The 26,148-nt window shown below is 42.9% G+C and overlaps 1 protein-coding gene across 1 annotated transcript in view; it reads right to left on the minus strand.

Moving 5' to 3' along the window:
• b4galnt4a (beta-1,4-N-acetyl-galactosaminyl transferase 4a) overlaps positions 1-26,148 on the minus strand; it is a gene marked incomplete at both ends in the record, with an annotated part of 477,817 nt that overhangs the window by 150,020 nt on the left and 301,649 nt on the right. Inside the window, one exon of the mRNA XM_080736977.1 lies at positions 5,798-5,865. Coding sequence (XP_080593103.1) covers positions 5,798-5,865 — 68 coding nt within the window. The remainder of the gene's footprint in view (positions 1-5,797; positions 5,866-26,148) is intronic.

Genomic DNA, 26,148 nt, shown 5'->3' on the forward strand with positions numbered 1-26,148 from the left:
TATAAACTCCCCTCGTGCATGGTGGCGCCGTGGTGTCAATGTCCCTGCTGCCGAGTCTGTAACAATGCCGCTCTATCGCTTACCGGCACAGTTGTTGTCATTGTGTTATGGGTGCGAACGAGAGTTTACTTGTCAGACAGGGAAAACACAAAACCTTTCAAACGCGCCCAATCCCCCGCTCCAACCCCCCCGCCCCTCTGCTCCATCTCGTCCTCCTCTGCCTTCGTCTCCTTCTTCTTTTGTCAGATCTGTGTGTACTGCCTTGTAGCGCCGCGCTGCCTGCTGAGCTAACAAGGTGTGCGTTCTTCAGTACAGACAAAAACCCAGGCACGCTCAGTCATCACTGACTGTGTGTTGGTCTGTGTTCAGACGCTAATGTGGCTGATGAGCATTTGTTTGTGTGGGTGTTTTTGAGAGCGAGAGATTCCCTGCTCCATATATAGTGAGTCAGATGTAGTTTAGTTTAGTTTAGTTTAGTTTATTAGCACATTATAAACTAAACTAAACTACATCAGAGTGGACTGTTTCTCTGGTCTGGAGCTGAGTACATGAATCGGCAGTTTAGCAGCCAAAAATTGTGGCTGCTCCAATGAGCGCCTAACGGGTCTAACGAATATCCAATCCGCGCAGCACTTGAAACGATTCAAACGAAGTTCACACACATCAGGCAGGCTGTGAGTGTGCGCTGATTTCACCAAGCTGTTAACAGTTCTACTTCCAGATTTATTATTGCGACCGTCAGGTCGCATTTACTATCAAAACCTACACCGCCTGTCTGTCCGTCATTGTGTCTGTCACGTCACGTCACACTTTTGCCCTGCTCATATCTCCGTAACCGTTGCCCCGATCCATGCCAAATTTTGCACACACACACTCCTTGCCTGCCAAACCACAACCTCCACCCATCAATTCTCACATGGCCCTCTTCTAGCGCCACCATGAGGCCAATTCTTGCAAAACACATTTTTGGACACAGCTCCTACAATTTTTGCCCTAAAATCACTTAAATCGGTACACAGTATGTCTACACTCATGTCATCCACATGGATCTGTCCCATATAGCGCCACCATCAAGCTGATTCATTCAAACACATTTTTGGACACTGCTCCTACAAATTTTTCCCTAAAATCACGCAAATCGGTACACACTTGCTCTACACTCATGTCATCAACATGGATCTGTCCCATATAGCCTGAAATCAGGCAAGGGCGCACCATGAGGTGCGCTCACAACTGGCATCACCACTGGCATCACCAGGAATGCTGGTCCCTCATTTGCTGTTAACTCTCCTACCGCCAGATTATTTATTTATTTATTGGGTCTGGTGCCATCAAAAAGCGGCTTACCTTTGCAATGTTATAGTAGAATGTTGGCCTTTTCTTTTTTTTTTTTTTTGACTCTTGGCCTATTTGGCCTTTCTTGCATGCGCTTTCGCTGACCAGCCAGCAGAGGGGGGCGTAATGCCATTAATGTGGCCGCTTCCTCCTCCCATGGTCTAGGAACACACATTGGCAACAAAGCCCCTGGGCCAGAGATATCAACACGGAAGCGAAATGGTCTCCGTTGATGTAAACGCATTATGGATTTTTAAGAACATCACTGCGCGCCATGTGATTACAGTAGACGGCGGCGGGACCCCTCATCAGCTTACAGACATCAAACCAAGGTACAAAAGAACGAGCCAAAGAACGTACAATTGGCATTGAGGTTCTGTAAAAAATGGGGCGAACGGGAACGTTCAAAGCGTAGAAAGAGTTAATGATGACGTTGCCAGACATGCTGGTCCCTGATTGGGCTACGGGCATAAACACACACAGACACCGACAAACCTACATACATACGCAGCCGAACGCAGTACTTGCGCGTTCTGCTGGCGCAAGTAATTACAAATATTTCCGGACACTACTCAGGTCGTCGTCAATTACGTCATCGATTTTGCACAATTAAAACCTTCCGACATCAGCGTTGGCTGTTGGAGTATGGATGTATTTAAAAGAACATTCAGCTTATAATGCACTGTTGTGATAAAAAATAAAAGTATCTTATTATCACGTTCTCCCCCAGAATTCATGTCGTTAAGACGTTCCTTGAAACGTGTGTGGTGGTGAGAGCACCCTAACATGGTGGGTTGATGTTGAAGTTGAGTTCAGCCCGTGTTTTCTTACACTCTGCGCTCTTTGTGTTCAGTCTTATAAGGCAGCTTTTCTGTATGAAATGAACGTATGAATAATTCACACAAATCAACCACTGCCGCGTGGCCACCGGGACCAGAATAAGTGTGCGAGCGCGTGTGTTCATTTATTCAAAAGTTCCCAACAATTTGACGACAATTTGACTTTCCAAAAGAGAAAGCACAATAATGAGGCGGTAGAATGGAAGAAGTCATCCAATATGAATATATAATGATTTCATTTACTGCATAAAAAAAGTCTCTGTGTGTGTGTGTGTGTGTGTGTGTGTGTGTGTGTGTGTGTGTGTGTGTGTGTGTGTGTGTGTGTGTGTGTGTGTGTGTGTGTGCCTGTGCCTTTCTGTCATTGCATTCTTTGCGTGGGTGGTTTCGGCTTATTTTTCCACTCAGTTTGTTTGCTATAACTCAACTTGGACCATTTAGGAGCGCTAAATTATTGGGAAACCTACACAGGCTCAGCCCTGGCAGTGTGTGTGAATAATTTAACACTGCATTAAACATTCTGGGCTTCATCCACAAAGCCTCGGATTAAAAAAAAAGAAAATGAAAAGAGAAAAAAAAAAAACGGAAATAAAGGAAAAAATAGGATGGCCACCCTCAATATCAGCCTCTCAGGTTGCATAAGCAAAATGTGTTAATTTAAGACAGAGAGCATAGAAATGGAACCAAATTAATTAGAACAATTGATTTAGTCACTTACAAAAAAATGAAAAAACCCTGCGTCCCAATTATTCAAAGCATGAGCAAGATCACGTAGGTTATTTGTTCAAACTAGAAGCTTGGCCGCCCACGGGAATGAATGCTCCGCCCTTTAATGCAAACCCCATTATACCTGTTGTCATAGGACCTGTTTTGACCATCTGTTTGCCTGTGTCCATTTATGCCCATATATGGAGATATCTGTATCTGTCTGTCTGCGTCCATTTTATGCCCATAATCCCATATATGGAGATCTCTGCAGACACAGTGCCGGTTCCGGAAAACCCCATATCGGGTCGAGTCAAGGCCGGGCACTGCACTCCGCGCCGCGGCGGGGAACGTGCGTGTCGAATCTGAAGCCGGTGGGACGAACGGTTCTCGAGATACGCGGATTACATACACACAGACACGCACGCTCACAGAGACTTCTTGCATTTATTGTAAGATGTCGGTTTCCATGTATTTTCAGTTAACTGCCCAGCCCTAAGCCCTTGCGTTAAGAAATACTTGACGCAAACTGCGGCCCCTGGCTGTTCAGAGGGAACGCAAGGAAGAGTTTAAAAACCTACTCATATTTAATGAGAGAGACGTCTCTCTGCTGACATCAATGTTCACATGTACTTGAAATGCTTAAGGGGGAACTCGGCACAGTCACGCATGCATGCATGCATTAATTCACACACACTCACGCACATGCACACACGCACACACGCAAACACACACACTGTATTAGTATAATTGTGAGAACATCTGTCATACCAAAATGGGACCCAGTGCCTCCCTGCTTGGCACTCAGCATCAACGGACCTCAGCATCAAGGGTTGGATTGGGGGTAGGTCCCTGCAACATACTAGCATCATGTCCAGGGAGTGTACTTCTACATCAAGCTGCCTCATGCTACAGAAACAGAGATGGGCCTCATGGCTCGGCAAGGCTTACTTACTCATTTCTCAAAGCAGATCAAGTATACCAGTAAAGTCAGCAGCAAGCAAACCACAAACCATGACCATAAAACAACCATTTCTCCACAATCAGGACAATTGTCCTCCAGATTTGTCAATTCCTCAAATTCTACTAGCCTTGTGGGTACATTGGCACTCTCAAGTATAGCAACACATGCACACACACACACACACACACGCGCACACAAACGCGCGCACATGCACTCAAATCATCATCAGCTCTCAAGTGTCCAGTCAGCTCTTGAGCCATCTATTTCCTGCGGTACGCGCTGCGCTAAAAGCCTCTGGATGTGATTATGTGGCAGAGAGGAGAAGAGGACGGAGCGCGCCGGCGTTATGCATACATGAACGGACACACAAGAGCACTTTATAGTCAGCAGCGCATCAAAGGAAACACAACACCACTTAGCTCAGGAACAGAGGGAAGCGGTAGCCATGTCACAGACAGCGGCCAGGGCACCAATCCCCACAGAGACTGCCATGACCAGGTGAGACGCATTACCATTTCTCACAAACACTTCCGTGTATGACGGTGTTATATTGATATCGATAACACGATATGCGACTAGATATCGTCTGGGATGTTGTAATATTGTTATATAAGCGTTGTCTTTTCCTGGTTTTAAGCACTTAATAAGCCCTATTTCAAAATAATAGCCGATCTACACAGGCTCAAAATGCAGGATATTTTCTGTGAAAATATTTGGTGTAGAGGGGGCAAAAGAAGGACCCCTGAGGGTCAATGAAGTAAATAGGATTTAAGTGGTTAATGTACCACAGGGGTCTTTCAGGCCAAGGACCCCTTAGTTGAGAGAGAGATGAAGCAGGGACCCCCAAAACCTTTTCAAAGATTCCATATAGTTTCATTGTTTGACAGCACAATTATCAGTGTATTTTGGATGTCAATTTGTGTTTTCCGATATTTAACCACTTGAACCGTCAATACTTAACTCATACAGTGCCGCCGGCCACAAGGGGCGCTAGAGTGCCAGAAATGTCTCCATAGACCTTCGCTCTAGCTTCCGTCGACACTGTCCCAAGTGCCTTGGGATTTCACTCCAGCCAATGCTATGGGTGACGATAGGAGGAATCTAGCTGACACGTAGCCAAAATGCTAACCCATTTAGAAGCCCGATCTAAAGCTATTTCAGTCGCAAAAAATGTTTTCTTTGGGTCTGGGAACACAATCCGGAGAAAATCCTGTCTAAAGATGTGATTTATCATTGGAGTGGGCGGCGCGATGCGGCCGTTGGATGGCCGAGTCTAAGTCCCGGCCATGGATGGAAATTTAGACCGGGGCTTCGTTGAGGCCTCCGATTAAATAATTCATTTTATTAAATATCCCGAATTAGTTCGGGATAGGCACCCTGGCATACGTCGCGCCGCCGACAGTATATATTGAGGTTTTTTTGGGGGGCTCTAAACTTTATTTTAAACCATTTTCAATGGAATAAATCGTCGGACCATCTAGCGTCTCTCGTTGGCTAGCGCTGGACGAGCCGGGACCACCCACGTTGCTCCAAGCAGCTCGGGGTAAGTAAAATAGCAAATAAAATATTGGATTGGATTGAAATAAAGCCGAACTTGTTCGGGATAGGCACTGTAAGGGTTAATAAACTTGACCTTTTACTCTGTACTTAGTCTGTTCTTTTTCCCCTCTACACCAAAGCTCTTTGCCAAAAATAGCCGATCTACAAGCTTACAACGGCTCGCGCTGCGAGGCATTGTGAGCTTGTAGATCTGCTATTTTTGGCTAAAGTTCTCAGAATATGGACGCTAGGGTCCAAAAAATGGTTTCTATCACTCAAAGATTTGGAGGACCCCCTGTAGTAACTCTGAGGAACCCTGATGTACCAGTATGAGAATGCGTGCCGTAGCGCAGAGGGACATGTACTGTGCAGCGTGTGGTTATTGGTTAAGGTGAGGTCAGGTGGTCAAGCTACTTACTGCACAGACTTGGAGGACTGGGACCTGAACTTGCTGAACTCTCCCGGGGCGGTCCACTCCGTACCCAGCTGCAACACACAACAACACAGGAGAGACACACGTGCATGAGTGGATACCGTGCACCAGAACACGGTGACTCAATACTGGAGCAGGTTGCTGGCCATAGATAGTGCCCGGGGGTGCCAGTTGTCTTACAGTCTGACAAATAAAAGGATGAAATAAACAACCGGCAACCCGACAAGGGACTGACGGATTACCATATCAACATAACAAGTAACAACCAGAAACCTTGTATCTCCAAATACAAGGTTTCGGGCAGAAACCTTGTATCTACAAAGGAATGGGTGTTTTTGGGTAAATTAAAAGTCGCACAATAGTAGTGAAAATCTATCTACAAGCACACAACGCCTTAAATTGTTTTTAAAATAATAACACAAAAAGGGAAGGTTTTGGACATACAAGGTTTCCACCCGACAATGATGATATAGAAAATAAGAAAAAACACAAACACACACGAACACGCACGCACGCACAGTTCCAGGTTCAATATACAGTATATGCATCCCACACAGTTGGTAAAATGTTCAGTTTTCAACGCAATGCAACACCACGGTTCTGAGTTCAAAGTGACACGGTACAGAACAGTACACCCACGTTCGGTTTAATGTAAACGCTTCGAGCACCCGTAAACCGTTGAGTCAATGTCTTAGTCAAATAATCAGCAGTCAAATTAAAGAGTAGATTATTAGATTATTCCCCACGTAGGCCTATAGCGATTCAGTCACCGTATGAATCATATGAATCATAATGAAGATTCATACTCTCGGCGAAGGCCGAAGGGACGGAACCAGGGGCGTCAATTGGGTATGGCAGGGGTATGCAGCTGCCATACCCTGGGTCCAGGTGGGTAAATAAAAGTTACTTTTAAATATAAATCCATGAATGTCACTTTGTCTATCTGTGCTAGTTATTATATTGTTAAATTACAGTAAAAAAAACTACAAATTCAAAATTTAACAAAATGGTCACGTTAACAAGGTATTATAATAATATTCTCCACACTTGTATTCTCCCCATCTTGACAAAATTGTATATTCCCAGGTACCGCAGGTCAGCTGCACAGGTGCAATTCATTATTGTTAACACATACCCCGCCATTTGCAAATACCTTCGTACTTTCATATGCCATCTGTCTCCATAGACTTCCATGTAATTAATAGTGCACTGATAATGTCATGTTAACCTTAACTAATCACAGCTAACATGATGGCTCACCTAAACAACATCAGCTGGGGAGAAATTGGAAGTTAAGTGTCACTGCGAGAACATCTGCAGGAACACAAAAGGTAAAAATAAAATCAAGCCAGGACCAAGTGTGGAGAAGAGGGGTCACAGGTGCAGCGCACAACTTGGTTGGTGAGTTGGTGAGACGAAGGAGAACTCCAGGCAGGAATAATCCCACAGTACTGGAGAACTCTACGCACCTGTGTCACCTCAAGACCTCAGGAGGGACCCACCCAATACCTCCCCAGAGAAGCCTCTTGTTGGGAAAAAACTAATAGAGCAGGAGAGGGGAGTTTAGCCTTGGTCAGGAGGAGGAGATGGGCAGTGATTTGGCCACCACTGCCGACCCGGCCATCAGGAGGGTGTTGTGGTTTGCGGGTCGAAACACCTTATGATCGATGGTTACCACCTGAAGACATCAAATTTTCCTGGCCAAGGCTACATTCACCAAACGTGAATGGAGGAGAAGCATCGTTAGATGTAATTATATCATGTTCATGCCTAGATCATGCACCACGTGTGTGCAGATTGCTCACAGCTTTCAAACAAAAAATCCGAATGGAAATCCGTTCAGGCATTCATGAATTAGCAGCCATTATGTTTTCCTAAAATGTAAACAAAGATGACTGCCATGTTTGAAAGATGGGGTTGCTATGGGGGTTAAACATGCAATTTCGCGATTGCTATCATGCCTACTACATTTTTTGGGGTCAAAAACGGGAAATTCTCTGGACTATCGGGCCTGGCATGGAGAGACATTAGCATATTCTTGGGACTATCGGGCCTAGCAGGGAATGAGTTAATTGTGGCACATTTACTAACATGCCAAGTTTAGCTGCACTTGAACAACTATTCCAGGCTGCCATATCCAGCCCAAGAAACCGTAGAAACTGGGGGGAAAAAAAATTCTTACTTCTTAAAATAAATGTATCATGCCTGTTAGTAAGGTATGGCAACATGACTGGTGTCTTGCAAGCGCGTGAAGGCACGCGTGCAAGACGCCAGTCATGTTGCCATACCTTAGCTTTTTCTGAACTCACGCCACTGGATGGAACACGTCTGTTTTTCTGCTCCGTGACTGCTGCGGCGGCGTATTAAATATTTGAAGAGACAACCAACTGTTTGTGCTGTTGTTCTTTTGATGTTCTCCATTTTGTCTTGAACCCTGCCCATGACACAGATTTTTACCTCCTGCAATTTGTTGTGTTTTATATAGAGAAAGAAACTGGGATACCAGGTTCAAACCAAACCCAGCATCTGTCAACTCGTGTTTGTGGACAAGAAAACAACTAATCTAAGCAACAAAGATATGAGAACAAGTCACCAAGATGTGAAGTGTAATAAAATACCATCTGTCAAAAAAGTTGACAATACAGTAACTGTTGAGGAAGGGTCTTCAGACTGGGGGCAGAACATTGGACTCTACAGCATTGGTTCTCAAAGTGGTGTCCGGGGAACCAGTGGGGTCTGGGGACCCCCAGGGGTACTTGGGGGGGTTCCAGGGGGTCCCCGGGAAAGGTAGTTAACATATAGCATCACAATAGTTTTAACCACTTTATCCTTTTAAAGAATTACTATTCAAAGCTGATCAACTTGGTCAAATTGATTGATTGATTGATTGATTGATTGAAGTTTCATAGAAAAAAAGTACAGTTTCAAGACGGTACAGTTCACTGGTACAAGGTCAACTAAAAGGAGATCCTAGGAAAGCACTTGGCTTCTTTACAGAGGAAACCATTCAAGTATCTCATATATCATTGAATGACAGACGGATAGAAGTTAGAACACAGTACTATGCAGTAGATATAGTCAGAAAAAAAGTGTGTCATTTTGTGCCGCGTTGCAAGCTTGTATATCTGCTAATTTTGAAAAAACATTTTGCCAAATTTTGACTCAAAACATCTCTTCTGGGGGTCCCAAAATCTTTTCAGAAGGGGGCCTATGGCCAATTAAATATCAATTTGGGGGGTCCTTGAAATTAAAAGGTTTGAGAAGACACTGTGTTACAGTTCTGACTGTGTGTGCGTGCACGTGTGCGTGTGTGTATGAGAATCACCCAGCAGTTGTAAATCGTCTAAACTGTGGGGACACCAGTGATGACGTCTAAACAGTGGGAACACTTGTGATGACGCCACTAAGATCCATGGCCGCTGCCCAGCTCATCAACATTTCATAACACCCGACTGAATTCACAACGGCGAAGACTAGAAAAAAAGTGTCTGTGTGAACAATCCAGATGGCTTGCATTGTTCCAACAGGAGGGAAATCAAGGAGTAATTGAGAAAATGAGGGAAGGTGCAAAATCCATCAGGCAGAATCGATGGGGAGGAGAGTTCTTTTAGCACAACGTGTATGTGTGTGAGAGAGAGATAGAGAACGAGGTGAGGGCAAATTGCCATAAACTCAGAGGAAATGGGAATTAGAGGTTCATTATATGCCATCTGTAAAGATGCCGGCTCATCGCCGTTTTCTCCGGGGTCTTGTTCCAGCGCCGCAGTCACATTAATGCCCATTCATTTACTCATGCCAGCCAGACACGGCAAATTCGTGTCGCCGGCTATTGAAGTGTATAATGAAAGAATAAGGCTAGGAGGACGACAGTGGGCATGCCTTCAGTTGTTTGTGTTGGCCACCCCTGAAGGTTTGTTTTGCAGAGCAGGTACTGTATCACGTTGGTCAGTGGTGGAAAAAGTACTCAAATGTTTTACTTACTGTAAGTAAAAGTATCAACTTTTTTTATTGCAATATATAAAAATAGTCTGTTAGTCCGGAATTCAAAATGTACTTGAGTAAAAGTATGAAAGTGTTGGCATCAAAATTTAATTAAAGTACCAAAAGGAAAAGTACAAAATGTTTGAAAATAGTCGATCTACAAGATAACGCCTCGCAGCGCGAGGTGTTGAGAGCTTGTAGATCTACTAGTTTTGGCGAAAGTTCTCCTCAGACTCAGAGTATAGGAATGCGAGGGTTCAAGTTGTTCATTTAAAATAATTATCTTATCACACAAGGATTTGGTGGACCCCCTGTATTAACTCTTAGGACCCCCTGGGGGTCCCGGACCCCCTGTTGAAGACCCCTGGTCTAGAGGGTTTAAGTGGTGAGAACAGCCGGCGCCAGGCAGGCACAACAAACCACGTCCATTAAACAAATAAATACCGAATGGGCTCTGGGCATTACTCCCAGGCAGTGAAAAGGGTCAAACCTTAATTTTGTTGTCATTTTGACGTAAATTGGACCATTTTTGATGACATTTTGGCCCAACCACACCACGGTGCCTGCGGCATGGCCGGGCGCGCCAACCAACACAAAATGTCTGTGTTGTGTTGGCAGGCGTGTCTCTGTTGCAGCATGCGTGCTGTTCCTCCACACGTACGCGTTGTTCCTTCCTGGTGAAACTCGTCACTATCAGGTGACAAGAAGCAGCCGGTGACTCCATGTGTGTCAGGAGCGGAGACATCAGGGGCGTGCTCAGACATTTTGAGGGGGGGGGGTGCTCAAGTGAAAAAAAGGGCACCTTGTGCGGCGCGTGGAACCGTTGACTGCCTAGTAGTTAGGGATGGGCAGTGTTGCATTGGTGATTCAATGTTTGGGGGGACGTGATTTGAATGATGTCACGTGGACGACGCTTACACTTTACACATTACAGGAGTTAACAGGTTCAGCCAATGGTCTATTGATATGCAATATACATGCCCTGCTGTGACATATCTATATCTATTGATATGCATGCATCAATCAATTGAATAATCGATTAATCATTTATGAGATCAAAGTCGATTATCAAGAAACATATTATTATTATTATTTAATGTTTTTAGGCCTATTTTTTGTTCTGGGTATCCAAAGACAAAACAAACTGCGTAATGAAATGAAATATGAATTTTAACTTTTGGAAGGAAAAAAATAGTCTTGAGTGTTTTCAACTCGAAGGGACTATATGGCATTACTTCTGCGAGTGGTAAATACACACACAGCTGTGCTGAGACTTTCTTCACAACATAAGAGATGAAATTAATGCAAGCAAGCAAGCAGCATGTACCGGTATCTAAGAAAGACTCAGCACAGCTGTGTGTGTATTTTTCACTTGCAGAAATAATGCCATATAGTCCCTTCGAGTTGAAAACACTCAAGTCTTTTTTTTTCCTTCCAAAAGTTAAAATTCATGATTAATTTCATTCGGTTTTGTCTCTCCAGCAGAGTTTCTAGTGTCTCTCTACTCAGGAAGAGGTTATAGGCCTACATGAACTCTGCAGCCGCACTGAGGCGCTCCAACACAACCACTCTGACAAGCTAAATGTTGCCTCAATCAGTGGTTCTCAAACTTTGCCATGTCAAGGACCCTCAAAATGATATGTATTTGGCGCAGACTCCCATCTCAAAATATTTTGTTCCAGGGACCCCCAGAAGCAAAGATTTTAGTTAATTTGGGTCTAGATGCAGAATAGATACACGCTGCTTTGATCACAGATAGCCTACGTGTGTGGCAGAGATTCCAGAGCATTTGGGGGCATAAAGATATATATATATATATATATTAGAAGCTTTTAATCTAGAATGGACCGATGTCACCATGGTCCACATACTGAACACTGTGCAAAACAACAAAACAAACAAACACTGTACAAAAAACAAACTTTATAAAAAGGGCACATTGATCCAGAAAGGCAACAAGGCAGGTGCTCTAGCACCCCCTAGTGTCTATGTGTGCCCGTCCCTGACTACCGGTATATATTGGCATAGCAGTCGGATCTGTGGCTCTGGACAACCGGATCTCCATATATGCCTACACATGGTTGTATCGGGTTTGTTTATGGTTATGTCATAGTGAGGTGGCTGTGGTCCACCGTCCGTCCGGCAGCCTTCCCATAAGCCAATTTTAATATAGGATGTAACCACGACCCCATCCTCGCCAAACACACTTTGTGAGATTACATCCCACAACCTTAATTAGAATCGCCCCAAAAAATAGTGTGTATGTTTGTCCGTTTGTCCATCTGTAACTCCACGTTCAGCAGTTGTTCAATTGTCTAAAAAACATAATACAAAAATCAATAACGCATGTACCTTGCCCAACATCAACTTTATCACCTTCAAATGTGTCTCTACTTCTCATAATCCCCAAATGTTTAAAATATTTTCCCAAATTTTGGCCTGTAGGCGGCTTTGTCCTGTGATGCGATTTACATCACAAATGGGCGTCACCAAGCAGCGCACTCCCAGTCCGGGGCAGTTCCAGAGAGAACAACATCACAGTCTGTCTGCTTCACACCAAGGGGGACTAACAGGCACACACACAAAGGGGCCAGGCCCCCGCAGGGGGCTGTAGGCTAGTCCTTTATATATGTATGATGAAGGAAACAATTCAACTTCAGTCAATGGATGCTGGGGAATAAATTCATTAGCCTAAAAGTTTTATAATTCAACATAACAGTTAACAGCACTGCTTTTGCAAATTGTGGGACTGGTGCGGTTCGGAACCCACCCAGGACATTTAGAGGATACAGCATCTAAAACAGTGGTTCTCAAACCGTTTTGTGTCAATGACACCTGAATTATATTTGGAGACCCCCATCTGACCCCCATCTGAAAAAATATATATAGATTTTTTTTAAACGTTCGATATTTTTTGACAAATTTAAACCTGTGTTAAACTCTTAATGCGGGATAAAAAAAGACTTGCTGTACATCAATAAAAAATCCACTACGTTTTATTTCAGATCTATCAGTAGCATTTATCATTTATTTTTTTAAATGTTTTAGTTGAAGAATTCAACTGGTATGTTAGGCTTCATTCCAGGTAATTCCTTTGTGACAGAATCGTCATTAAAATAAGGTCTCTTGTGGCTGCGGTGTGCTTTTGAATGCCCCAGAGAGGGGCACAGCTTCCGCTGAAAGTCAAATTTCTTTGAGAACTCATGCTTGAGTGGAGGCAGAAAAGAAGAATGCATGCCTTTGCAGAAGCTTAAAACTTTGAACACTGTGTAAATGGGAACCGCCATGAGATACTGTAACGGCTCCGCTCAACAGATTGTTGTATTCAACTTCAGAGTATTTTTTTTCGTGTGCGTATAACATTTTTCTCTGAGAAAGTTGTCATTTAACAACATGGAAAGAGACAGCTCACATTTTGTACTTAAGTTGAAATACTTCTGTTACCAGTAAAAGTCCTCTCTTTTTTTCTCTCTCTCTCTCTGTGCATCTGCCCCCCGCCCCCTCCCTCTCTCTGTTGAAACCCGATACTTTGGTGATGAATATGACTTGAGTCTGAAAAATCTACTCCTTCAGGACTGCCTGGTCTGCGTGAGGTGAATTTTTGTTAAATTGAAATAAATGCGGTTCAAAGAGTGGCATGTTTAAAATGTGGACAGTGCAAAATGTTCACGTTTGTTCGACGTGGTGGCTATGTTTGTGAGAGGGGCGATTTTTTGTTGAATTGAAATAAATGCGGTTCAAAGAGTGGCATGTTTAAAATGTGGACAGTGCAAAATGTTCATGTTTGTTTGACGTGGTGGCTATGTTTGTGAGAGGTGTTGTGAGAGAATGTAGCTAAACATTCTGCTTTAGTTTTGCCACCACTTGCTGGATTGTATATATGCTGGATGTGTAAATATCTTTGTAGATCTGCTATTTTCAAAGGCCAAAATGTACAGTACTGATTATAGGGCTGAAGTGGTTAATGTGTGTTTTGTAATAATAATCAAAATCTACAAAGTAACTAGTATCTAAAGTTTTCAAATAATTGTAGTGGAGTAAAAGTACAATATTTGCCTCTGAGATGGAGTAGAAGTAAAATGGAACATGCATAGATGGCCATGGCCATTATTAGTGCAGAACAATTAATCTAAAAATAATAAAATTCACAATATAATTTACTGCAGTTTCCAAATCGCAGAGGCCTCAATTAATGGCTTCTATTAATTCCAGTATGGTACTGTACTGAAAATTGTAGTCATACTATTCAAAGGGCTAAACCTTCAATTAAATATCCTTAATTGAATGTCCCTTCAATATCAATTTATGTTGACAGTATCTACTGCTGTACTGCGAACAGTAAAACGAATTGAAGCTTGACTTTACAGTAAAAACATTAAATCTATGCCACTGGTGATGGAGTCATAGTTCTGGCAATTGCTTATTTTTATTTTTTATTTTTATTTTATTATATTCAGACGGCTAACCATGCTTCCTAAATAAATGTTGTCTCTGTGACACTTCCTGGGGCCACAATGTGCCTCCCAAACTATTATTTTTATCTGTGAGAAGTTCTGTCATTGGTCGATAGACAGATAGCCTGCCCAATAAGCAGACCAATCAGGTTGACCTGTCTGTCAATCCTTTTAGCCCTGGTCGGCTGGTTCATGCACCAATGAGCTGCTAGTGACAAGGCTTCTTACAGATAAAATAATAGTTTTGGAGGCAGACTGCAGCTCCTAGAAGCGCCACACAGACTAGATTTTTTAGGGAGCATTGTTAGACGCCTGAATATAATAAAATAAAAATAAAAAATAAAAATAAGCAATTGCCTGTTTCCTGCTTATGTCAGCAGAAAACTGCTTATAGCAACTTTAACTATCCAACTATATTTCAGAATAAAAATAAGACAAATCTATCTTTACTGTGCATACAGTAGTGTCCCTATCCAAATTTAAAAGCGACCATTCAGTGAAAGAAAAAAAAGTGACACAATTTGTGTCATTTTCAAACATACTGTGCGACTGCACCGACTGACAATCTTGGTGTGTTCATACATTTTAATACACAACCATGGGACTGGCGTAACTCTTCATTAAGTCAGCTCTTTACACATGAGCATCTCTTGCATAACATCAGTACTTTGATTCATCCGCTTTATCTATTTTGCAGGAATTCGGGTTGCTTAAAATATCTTTTGGTTGAAAATCAAGGGTCCCTCGTTCACTTCACCAGAGTGTACTTGCACTGCCCTTGAGCACAACATGAATTAATTCACACGTAGGCTTACATGTGTGCATTAATTCATTGCTGCTGTATTGTGGGTACAGGGGGATATCTTGTGTCATATGATTAAAGTTCTCTGATTGATGTTACATCCTGTACGGGTGTTTCCGATGATACTAAATAATTAGTATCATCGCCTATATAATACCCATACAGGATGTAATATTACCCTACTATTGATGTCAATACGGCTGCGTTGAAAAGAAATGTCGATTACAACACCACACATGCTAATGACTACTTCCTGACATTAATACTGCATGTTGTGTCCCATTGGGAAAACATACATTTGAACATTAAAGGATCCATGGGATGATGTATTGGCAACCTGATCTCACTCAAGCTTGGCTGTGTTAGTTTGGGGACCGGGGGCGGCAGTGGGCTCAGGGGTGGCAGCTTGGCAACCGGAAGGTTCCCACTTCCCCTAGAGTTAGTATCGAAGTGTCCTTGAGCAAGACGCTGAACCACTAATTGCTCCCGACGAGCAGGTTGGCTGCCTTGCATGGTTTCCTCCGCCATCAGTGTATTAGTCCAGGCGTTTTGGGCAGTATTTTGATGGAATCGTGCACTATATGAATGAAGCATGACATTTGGCACACAGTTAGAACATGCCATATGGAACATTTTTGGCTATAGGGCCATCTCAGATGTGTCTTGGGAAACTTGTGGGAGCCAATTAAAGTTGGGCTCTCATAGACTTTACTATAGAGTAAAATAATACAAAAAATAAATATGCTTTAAGTAGCATGTGAGGGGTCAAACTAGGTGTTTTTCGGGATTCTGAATCCAATGCAAACATTTGTTTTGCAGGAAAAACATTCCTTGGGCTAAAAATGCAGAACAAATGCTTGTATTGGATTCAGAATCCCGAAAAACACCTAGTTTGACCCCTCACATGCTACTTAAAGCATATTTATTTTTTATATTATTTTACTCTATAGTAAAGTCTATGAGAGCAACTTTGATTGGATCCCACAAGTTTCCCAAGACAAATCTGCGATGCCCCTATAGCCAAAAAATTTCCATATGGCATGTTCTAACTGTGTGCCAAATTGCATGCGATTTTTGCCTGAAATGCTCGGACTATATGAAAGTGTGTGTGAATGGTGAATGTAATGCACAATCTCAGAGTTTTCTGAAAAACGTACATTGCTATATACTGTTTAGCCTATAGCTAAAATCTAAAATGACACAGAAGCTTTCCCAGCTTTAATGGGTCAATACAGACTTTTATACTTTGTACCTGCCTCCTGTCCTGTGCATGCTTTTTTGGGTCCAGTATCTATTTGGTGATACTGTAGGTGACAGTCTCACACAAACAAATGTACGATCTACATGCTCACAAACATGTAACAGCAAAGAAGCAAAAAAGTGCAGTAAAATGAATGTGTTATGAACGCAGCATCTCAGAACACTGTGTTTTGTTGCAGTTTTTAGTCGCAATGCGACGTGCTGTGAGCTACAAAGTATAAATTAACACCTAATTTAACCGAGTAAATCAAGCGTTGTTATGCAAGCTCACACCATGGTCCTAACACCACGGATACGGTAATTGTTTCTAAATGGGGAACGAACAATGAAGCTTGAAGATGAGCAGAGGATGCTATGCATTCCCCCTGCATTCTGTGCCTTGCTTTCATGTGAAACAACCACCCACAGACGAGGCTAATCAAAGACATAATTGGTGACATGAAAAACACACGTCATCTCTCTCTGCTCAGCACCTCGGAAAACAGCAGATAAACACAACATACGCACGCACACAAACAAACAGACGTTTGCATTACTATACCTGTGAGGACATCAACATTTTATATAATCAATTTTCTGAGTTAAAGTATGTTAAATATTTTAAAATATCTAAAATATTTTTCCCATTTTTATCTAATTAAAACACTTCTTTCACTTTAGTAGTAGGTCAGGGAGGCTTATTGTTGGTATCAGCCAGAGCATGGGAGTCTATCCCAAGCCCCCAGAACCAAGGTAGAACGTTGAAGCAGCCTTCAGACCTGGGAGTGCAGTTAAACGCTACTGCGTTCCGGATGCTTCAAACGCCATTGAAATGAGATGCTGGGGGCGGGACAGTCCACTTTCCAATGGTCTATCAACTAATGGTCTATCAACTAATGGTCGCTCTCTAAGGTTTCTCAACCTTTTTTCTGCATGGGCACACTTTTCATGTCCCAAGAATCCATGGGCACAGCAACATAATACGGGGGTGTAAATGTCGTCACTGTCGGGAAGAAACCTTGCGTTTCAAATGTGTACGTTTCTTCGCAAAGTAAAGCCCTGCTTCATGATACAAGACTGTTGCACAAAAGTAGTGAAAACAGCCGTTCTACAAGCACACAACGCCTCACTAGTTTAAATCATTTTTAAAATGATAAATACAATACTGGCTTTCAAGCAGTTTCAAGGGGCACACTTGACCCTTCTCAGGGGCACACCAAAGGTCCCCAGGCACAGTGGTTGAGAAACACTGCGCTAGACCTCTGGCAGATGGATTGCTGAGGTGGAGCGCAACACCTACCATCAGCTACCAGTATTTACAGAACCTCTACCTCTATGTCTAATCCTAATCCCAACCTACAGTCATTGTAAAGTCACCCAAATCTTGGAAAAAACAACCATTTCTCTTGTGAGGACCAGGAAAACTGTACTCATTGAATATTTCTCTACTAATACAAGTGCACGCGCACGCACGCACGCACGCACGCACGCACGCACGCACGCACGCACGCACACACACGCACACACGCACACACACACACACACACACACACACACACACACAAACACACACACACACACACACACACACAAACACACACACACACACACACACACACACACACACACACACACAGATCAGCAGTACTTTACCAGAGTAGGAGATGAGAGCTAAACTACTCAGAGAACAAAGAAGGAAGACAGCCAAGCAGTCATTAGTGAGAGACAGCAACACACACGCACGCATACATACATACACACACACACACGCACGCAGGCGCTCTCTGACGAGCCGTCGTCTTCCCCTACAGTAATCAGAGGCCTCTTCAGAGAAACCATCTAGAGAACTGAGAGACACGCGTTCTGTATAACAGCCGACAAACAACCCAGACCTTAAAGCACCCTCAAGTTCTTCCACTGTGTACTTCTCTCTGTCTCTCCTCCATCTCTCTCCTTCCAATAAAGAAAGTTTACTTTCTTTTATTGCGGTGGAATCCTGAGGGGAACAGACAGTGTACACGGTATGGAAGTACACTGTCGGATCTGGAGTGTCAGTTTCTGTTCGACCACGAAGGGTAAAGCCCCGATTCATACTTTGCACGATGGGGTCACATACTGTATGGTGTCACATACCAAAAATAACAGACCTACAAGCTCACAACGGCGTTGTGAGCTTGTAAAGGCCTGTCCATACTTTCCAGGTTCAGTTCGACAACAAAATGACGTCACTCGCGACTTCTGAATAGCATCAGATCGAATTAGAGTTTGGAAATTTCCAACTCACCGAACATTTTGGAGATACTATTGACAGGCCTTAAAGGAGTAGTTCACCCCCAAAATGACTTTTTTTTCTATTGATTACTCATGCCATGGAGAGTCACATTCCTAAGACAAAAATTTGATTTGAGTCAATTTCCCCCAATTGATTCCGAATGGGGACCCGTTTCGAAACGGGTCCCCATCCAGAACGAATGGGCGTAAATTTATGGTTATCACATTTTTGTCTTAGGAATGCGACAAAAAACTAAAAATATTATTGAACCCAAGTCCCCATGGTGTGAGTAATCAATAGAATTTTTTGGGGGTGAACTTGGGTTCAATAATATTTTTAGTTTTTCAATAAATGTATCCCCATTTATTCCGGATGGGAACCCAAATGCATTTGGGTCCTCATCCGTAATCAATGGGGCAAATTTACTATAATACATTTTTTTCTAAAATATTATTGAACTCAAGTCTCCATGGCATGAGTAATCAATAGAAAAAAAGTCTAGCTAAGTTCTGAGTTCCCAGAACGTGCTACCTTATCTTATCTACAGCTGCCGAGCTGTAGCATATGTAAATGAATCAAGAACATGTTAAATACATTTCACCATACGGCACGGTTCGCCCCCAAGGTTCCAATGTTTAAACTCTCAAGAGTTCAAGTGACACTACTTACCAAATGCTCTTTATTGTATCTCAGCACTCTGTACAGTATATGGTGAACTTTACTCACAAACACACACGCACGCACGCACGCACGCACGCACGCACGCACGCACGCACGCACGCACGCACGCACGCACGCACAGGAGGGGACACATTTGAGAGAAGTCACTTCAGATGGATGGCAACCCATTTATGTCATAGAATCAAAAGATAATAAAATAAAAAAATGATTGGGGAAATACGGGAGAGTCATTACGGCTCTCCCTCTTTCATTCATTCTTTCTTTCCGCTTCGCTGCCAGTCTCATTCTATCCACTGGGGCGATACTGAGACAGAGAGAGAGAGAGAGAGAGAGAGAGAGAGAGAGAGAGAGAGAGAGAGAGAGAGCGAGAGAGAGAGAGAGCGAGAGAGCGAGAGAGAGAGAGGTTGAGGCAGAGAGAGGTAGAGGCAGAGAGAGAGAGAGATGGGCAGAAAGTATGGAATAATACTAGAAACTGAAGCAGGATTGTGCAGAGAACGAAGCTCAAATCAGTGTTATTTTCTCTGCGTCTTCTCTTCCCCTCTCTTAAAGGAAAATTCCAGAATAAAACATATCTCCCCTTAATCAGCCTTTTTTCACGTTTGAACTTACCTTGTATGATGGATTTCTGTCATGGTCTTCCATTTTGCGACATCTCCAGGAGCCTTCCAGATCTCCCCCCACAGCCAAAACGGGGGTATATTGTGGTCCTCCAAAAGCGCTAATTTTCACCGCTGCAAAGTTACTTTTTTCTTCATAAATCATCTATTTATAGTTCCAAGAGAGCCAGTAATCCACTGTTTTGTCGCTGCTTCTCCCCTCGGTGGGACACGACGGATGTTTACATCCCCAATAGCACTAAGAGAAGAAGAATGAAGTCTCGCGATATTACCGCGCCCCCTTTAGCTTTTTCTTTAGCGCAAATGAAAGCTTTCTCCTGGAGTTATTACAGCCAGTATGTACACAACAAGGCATCGTGGTATATATATAAAAAATAAGAAAGCAGAAGAATATGATCTAGTTAGTCTGTGGTCGCTAGAATCTAGTAATATGACTGAGAAGGATTCACAACAAAGCATTTTAACGGACTTCCTGTAGTCATAAGGTAATTCTATTACCTTTAGTTATTTTTATTTTCCTCAATACATTTCTTCGATTTTATTTATTATTTATTCATGGATATACTTACAAAATAACTTTGACATGTATTATTATTTGTAAACAATGTAGGCTACAATATAAACACAAAATAATCGTATTTTCCTCAAGACATTCTGCAATGCCTCACCAAATAAACTTTAGGTAAAAATGTACCTCATGACCATAACAGACTTCCTGTGATCGTAAGGTAATTCTATTACCTTATTTATTTTTATTTTCCTCAAGACATTTCTTCGATTTTATTTATTATTTATTCATGGAATTACTTACAAAATAACTTTGACGTGTATTTATTATTTGTAAACAATGGAGGCTACAATATAAACACAAAATAATCGTATTTTCCTCAAGACATTCTGAAATAATGTGCAATGCCTCACCAAATAAACTTTGGGTAAAAATTACCTTAGTCCCACAGAAATGTGTGTTCACTTTTCTTCTCATTCTTTTTACTAGATTCTACCGATCAACATACTAACTAGATTATATTCTACTACTTTATATAGGCCTATATTTTTTTTAAATGTATACCACGATGCCTTGTTGTGTATATATACTGGCTGTAATATAATAATAAATAATATATGCATGGAAATAAGTTAAACGGTCCCGGTAATATCGCGAGACGCGAGACTTCATTCTTCTTCTCTTAGTGCTATTGGGGATGTAAACATCCGTCGTGTCCCACCGAGGGGAGAAGCAGCGACAAAACAGTGGATTACTGGCTCTCTTGGAACTATAAATAGATGATTTATGAAGAAAAAAGTAACTTTGCAGCGGTGAAAATTAGCGCTTTTGGAGGACCACAATATACCCCCGTTTTGGCTGTGGGGGGAGATCTGGAAGGCTCCTGGAGATGTCGCAAAATGGAAGACCATGACAGAAATCCATCATACAAGGTAAGTTCAAACGTGAAAAAAGGCTGATTAGGGGGAGATATGTTTTATTCTGGAATTTTCCTTTAAGACTCTTTAGTCATGCTCTGTAACTTTTCACACTTTTGATATAATCTTTCAATGGCATATTTGTCACAATAACCATTTGACAACTTCCTCAGGGCTCTATACTAGTGTATTTTCTTTTATTGTGGGGAAAGCTTTTGCTGAAAATAGCGCCACAAAGCTTTGCAGGCAGACAGACATATTATATTTAAACTTGGCTTAAAGGAGTAGTTCACCCCCAAAATGACTTTTTTTTTCTATTGATTACTCATGCCATGGAGACTTGAGTTCAATAATATTTTTTGGTATTTGTTGCATTCTGCAAGTCAAAAAATGTGATTACCAGTATAGTAAATTTACCCCCATTGATTCCGGATGGGGACCCAAATGCATGGCACTGGATGGGGACCCAAATGCATGGCACTGGATGGGGAAACCGTCAGGGTAAATTTACTATAATAATTTTTTTGTCTTAGGAATGCGACAAAAATCTAAAAATATTATTGAACTTAAAGTTGTACTATGTAACTTTTTTTATAAAACAAATCTTAAAATTCTCCTAACTATTAAATCACAAAAGTTTTAGAAGATCCGCGCCGTGAATTTCAGCCTGTAAAGCCTTCTCTGTATGTAAACTGAGATCCTTGCCGTGGACCGGATCTCGCGCGAAAATTGCGTCATCACACTACCGGCCAATCACAGCGAGGGTTATACAACTGCCGGCCAATCACAGCGCATCTTGAAGTGGGGTCGCTATGGCAGCCATATTTGTTGTCGCCCGTTTGTACCATCCCTTCTCTAGGTAATTTCGCCCACCAGGCAGGGTGAAGGAGTCCGTATCTCTGGAATTACTGAACGCACAGGAACAAGGGACCCCTTAAAAGATAGATCTCAGCGAGGTGGAGGCAGACGCGGGGGTCTGAAGGTACGAAAAACGTCCGAAAGACGCGGACGCGACCGCGGTTTGCTATAGGGCTAATGACCACTAGTTGGGCATCTTACACAGTATGGCTTTAAGTCTCCATGGAGTGAGTAATCAATAGAAAAAAAGCCATTTTGGGGGTGAACTACTCCTTTAAGGGAGCAACCATACTGTAGCTGGGTGGTACGTGCATTCATACTGTAACCATGGGCTTTGACATGCATTCATACTGTGACTGGGTGCTACATGTATTCCCAACTTTGTATCGTTCCCGAGTAGCCCTTATGGGGACGCCAGTCGGTTTTGAGGCGTTAAATCAATACTCTGAACTTTAAAACCTTTCTCACAGGGCATGTCTGAAAAGCTGTATATTTTGTATGGATCGGTCTATTTTAGGCTTGGGTTTCGTGTGTCTGGCTGTGTCAGAGAGAGAGAGAGAGAGAGAGAGAGAGAGAGAGAGAGAGAGAGAGAGAGAGAGAGAGAGCTGCGGTGGCCAGGACACACAGGCTGAGGTGTGTAAATGGAGCTCATAGTAGCCGAGTGACCACACCCTGTCTGTCTGTCTGTCTGTCTGTCTGTCAGTGCCGTCAGTTCAGCAAAAGCTATGGTATGGCAAAGATGGGAGTCCTCATGGAAAAGAGGCATTACATTTTGTATAACACAGTTCTATTGTGAAAATAGCAGATCTACATGCTCACAACGCCTCGCAGCACGAGGCGTTGTGAGCATGTAGATCGGCTATTTTCACAATGCCTGAAAAAAAACAAGTTTTGTCAGTTTTTTTTACACAGGTTTCTACAGTTTCTTGGGCTGGATATGGCAGCCTGGAATGGTTGTTCAAGTGCAGCTAAACTTGGCATGTTAGTGCCACAATTAACAATAATGAATTGCACCTGTGCAGCTGACCTGTGGAACCTGGGAATATAGCATTTTGTCAAGATGGGGAGAATACAAGTGTGGAGAATATAATTATAATATAGTACCTTTTTAAAGTGACCATTTTGTTAAATTTTGCATTTGTTGTTATTTTACTGTAATTTAACAACATAATAACCAGCGCAGATAGACAAAGAAACATTCATGGATTTATATTTAAAAGTAACTTTTATTTTCCCCCCTGGACCCAGGGTATGGCAGCTGCATACCCCTGCCATACCCAATTGACGCCCCTGCTGTCTGTCTGTCTGTCTGTCTGCTGAGACGCTGCTGTCTGCTTATTGATCACACCTCCCTGACACCATCCCCTGTGTGTGTGTGTGTGTGTGTGTGTGTGTGTGTGTGTGTGTGTGTGTGTGTGTGTGTGTGTGTGTGTGTGTGTGTGTGTGTGTGTGTGTGTGTGTGTGTTTGCGCGCATCTTTTGAGACAGACAACATCAATACCACAGCCCTTGTGACACGCAGAAGTGCCAATGTCTACACCCAAAAAGTACACGAGCAAAGACATGCACGCACGCTCACACGAGAGTGCGTGCGTGCACACACACATACACACACACAGAGAGATCACAACACACCAGTGCATTAACCGACACGCACACACGCGCACAGCCATACACAGTGCAGACATGCTCGTGCAGACATGCTCGTGCACACACCTGCGATACAGCACTACACAAGTTCATGAAACACAAGTTCATGAAACACACTCACACACACACACGCACACACACACACACACACACACACACACACACGCGCGCACACACGCACACACGCACACACACGCGCAGACTTCACACAGGCACGGCTACTTTCAGGACACTCTCTCTCACTCTGCAGATAGTCGCCCCTGCCGGGCTCAGTGGGGGACCCTGTGGGAGCTGGCTCTACACAATCTGATTGAAAGAAATCTCATTACAGATTAGCTGTGGGCACGGCACACACAAAATGATTAATGTCGGGAGAAAAGCAGGGCAATGGATAAGGCTCACGCGGATCGCATTATGTACACGCGCACGTCCGTGTGTGCGTGGCACGAGGGGGACAATGTCTCAGCGGGGGCAAATAGAGAAAGAGAGTATTTCTATTACACGGACAAAGGCCCCCTGATGCTTCCATCTACACAGGGACCTTCGGGGGAATGCCATGGTGTGGCGGACAGTAACCAAATACATTTCGTCTCCGTTGGGGGTAGGGATGGGACGATAAGCGATATTATCGTGATAAAATACTCATGATAATCATATTGTGAAGATTTTAATTTATCGTGAAATTATCCTCCGTCATGCACTGGGTTCAATTCACCTTTTATTTGCTGAGCTGCTTATCCGGTACCACTTAAACCATCTATTGGTATAAAAAGGTACTTACCAGTAAGACTCCCTAATCGGGAGATAAGCGACCGTTGGTCGCTTATCTCCACAAATAGGCCAAAAGTTTGTTTTACCAATTATTACACTCTATGTGAACATTTACATCAATCGTTGAAGGTTGAATCTCCAGATATGGAGATAACCAACACATCCCTCCATATATGGAGATAACCAACGAATCTCACTAAGTCTGACCTCACAAGCCCCATATTTGGACACGAACAACATATAACTCCATATATAGAGACATAGCTGCTGACATCAGTATGACATCACACTGCTGACATCAGTATGACATCACACCGTACACAAATGACCCTTATATAAGACCGGCATTATCTACCGACAGATTAGTAACAAGATGTCAAAATCGTTGAAGGTTGAATCTCCAGATATGGAGATAACCAACACATCCCTCCATATATGGAGATAACCGACGAATCTCACTAAGTCTGACCTCACAAGCCCCATATTTGGACACGAACAACATATAACTCCATATATAGAGACATAGCTGCTGACATCAGTATGACATCACACTGCTGACATCAGTATGACATCACACCGTACACAAATGACCCTTATATAAGACCGGCATTATCTACCGACAGATTAGATGCAAGCAGGGTCCGAGGCAGGTCATCACTGCCAGCATGACTCACACCATCCTTCCTAGACGATTTTGACATATTGCTACTAATCTGTCGGTAGATAATGCCGGTCTTATATAAGGGTCATTTGTGTACGGTGTGATGTCATACTGATGTCAGTAGTGTGATGTCATACTGATGCGGAGATATGAGCAGGGCAAAGGTGTGACGTGTGACGTGTGACCGACCGACCGACCGACGGACGGCCGGTGGAGGTTTTGATACTAAACTGCGACCTGACGGTCGCAATAATAGGCTATAGGTACTTGATAGTCTTTTTTTTCACTCTCTATGTGTTTGCCAAAAAATAGCTGATCTACAAGCTCACAACGCGTCGCAACACATCGCAACGCATCGCAACGCATCGCGTCGCGTTGTGAGCTTTTAGATCTGCTATTTTTTGGCAAATGTTCCGCCCCAGGATAATGGATTTTGATTATCGCGATAATATCGTAAATGGCGATTTCTTTTGTCACAATCATCGTGATATGACATTTTCACATTGTCCTTGTCGGGGGCAGAAACCTCATAGCTCCATGTTTAAACTTTTCGTGCATATTTTGGTAAATTAACGCCCCACTTGTTCAGCGTCACACAAAAGTATCCAAAACATCAGATCTACAAGCTCGGCGTACACACTTTTGATTACAGTTTACTCCGGTACAAATGGCAGAGCAAACTTTCACTTTCAGTTAGAAGTACTTTGTCCACCACTGCCAGTGGAGCACATAGAAGAAATAAAAGAGTGTTTCGATTAATGGACAAAGCCCCCCTGATGTTTTTGATCTACAGAAGGATCTACAGAAGGACCTTGGGGGAATACGATGGCTACTGGATGAGACAGAGCATGAACTGCTGGGACAGAGAGAGGGCCAAAGAACCCAGCCGTGAGGCTGGCTGGGTTGGTTGGGTTATTCTGGGTCAG

The sequence above is a fragment of the Nannobrachium achirus genome, assembly GCF_963921795.1.
Source record: "Nannobrachium achirus genome assembly, chromosome: 11".
In the NCBI taxonomy this organism is placed as follows: Eukaryota; Metazoa; Chordata; class Actinopteri; order Myctophiformes; family Myctophidae; genus Nannobrachium; species Nannobrachium achirus.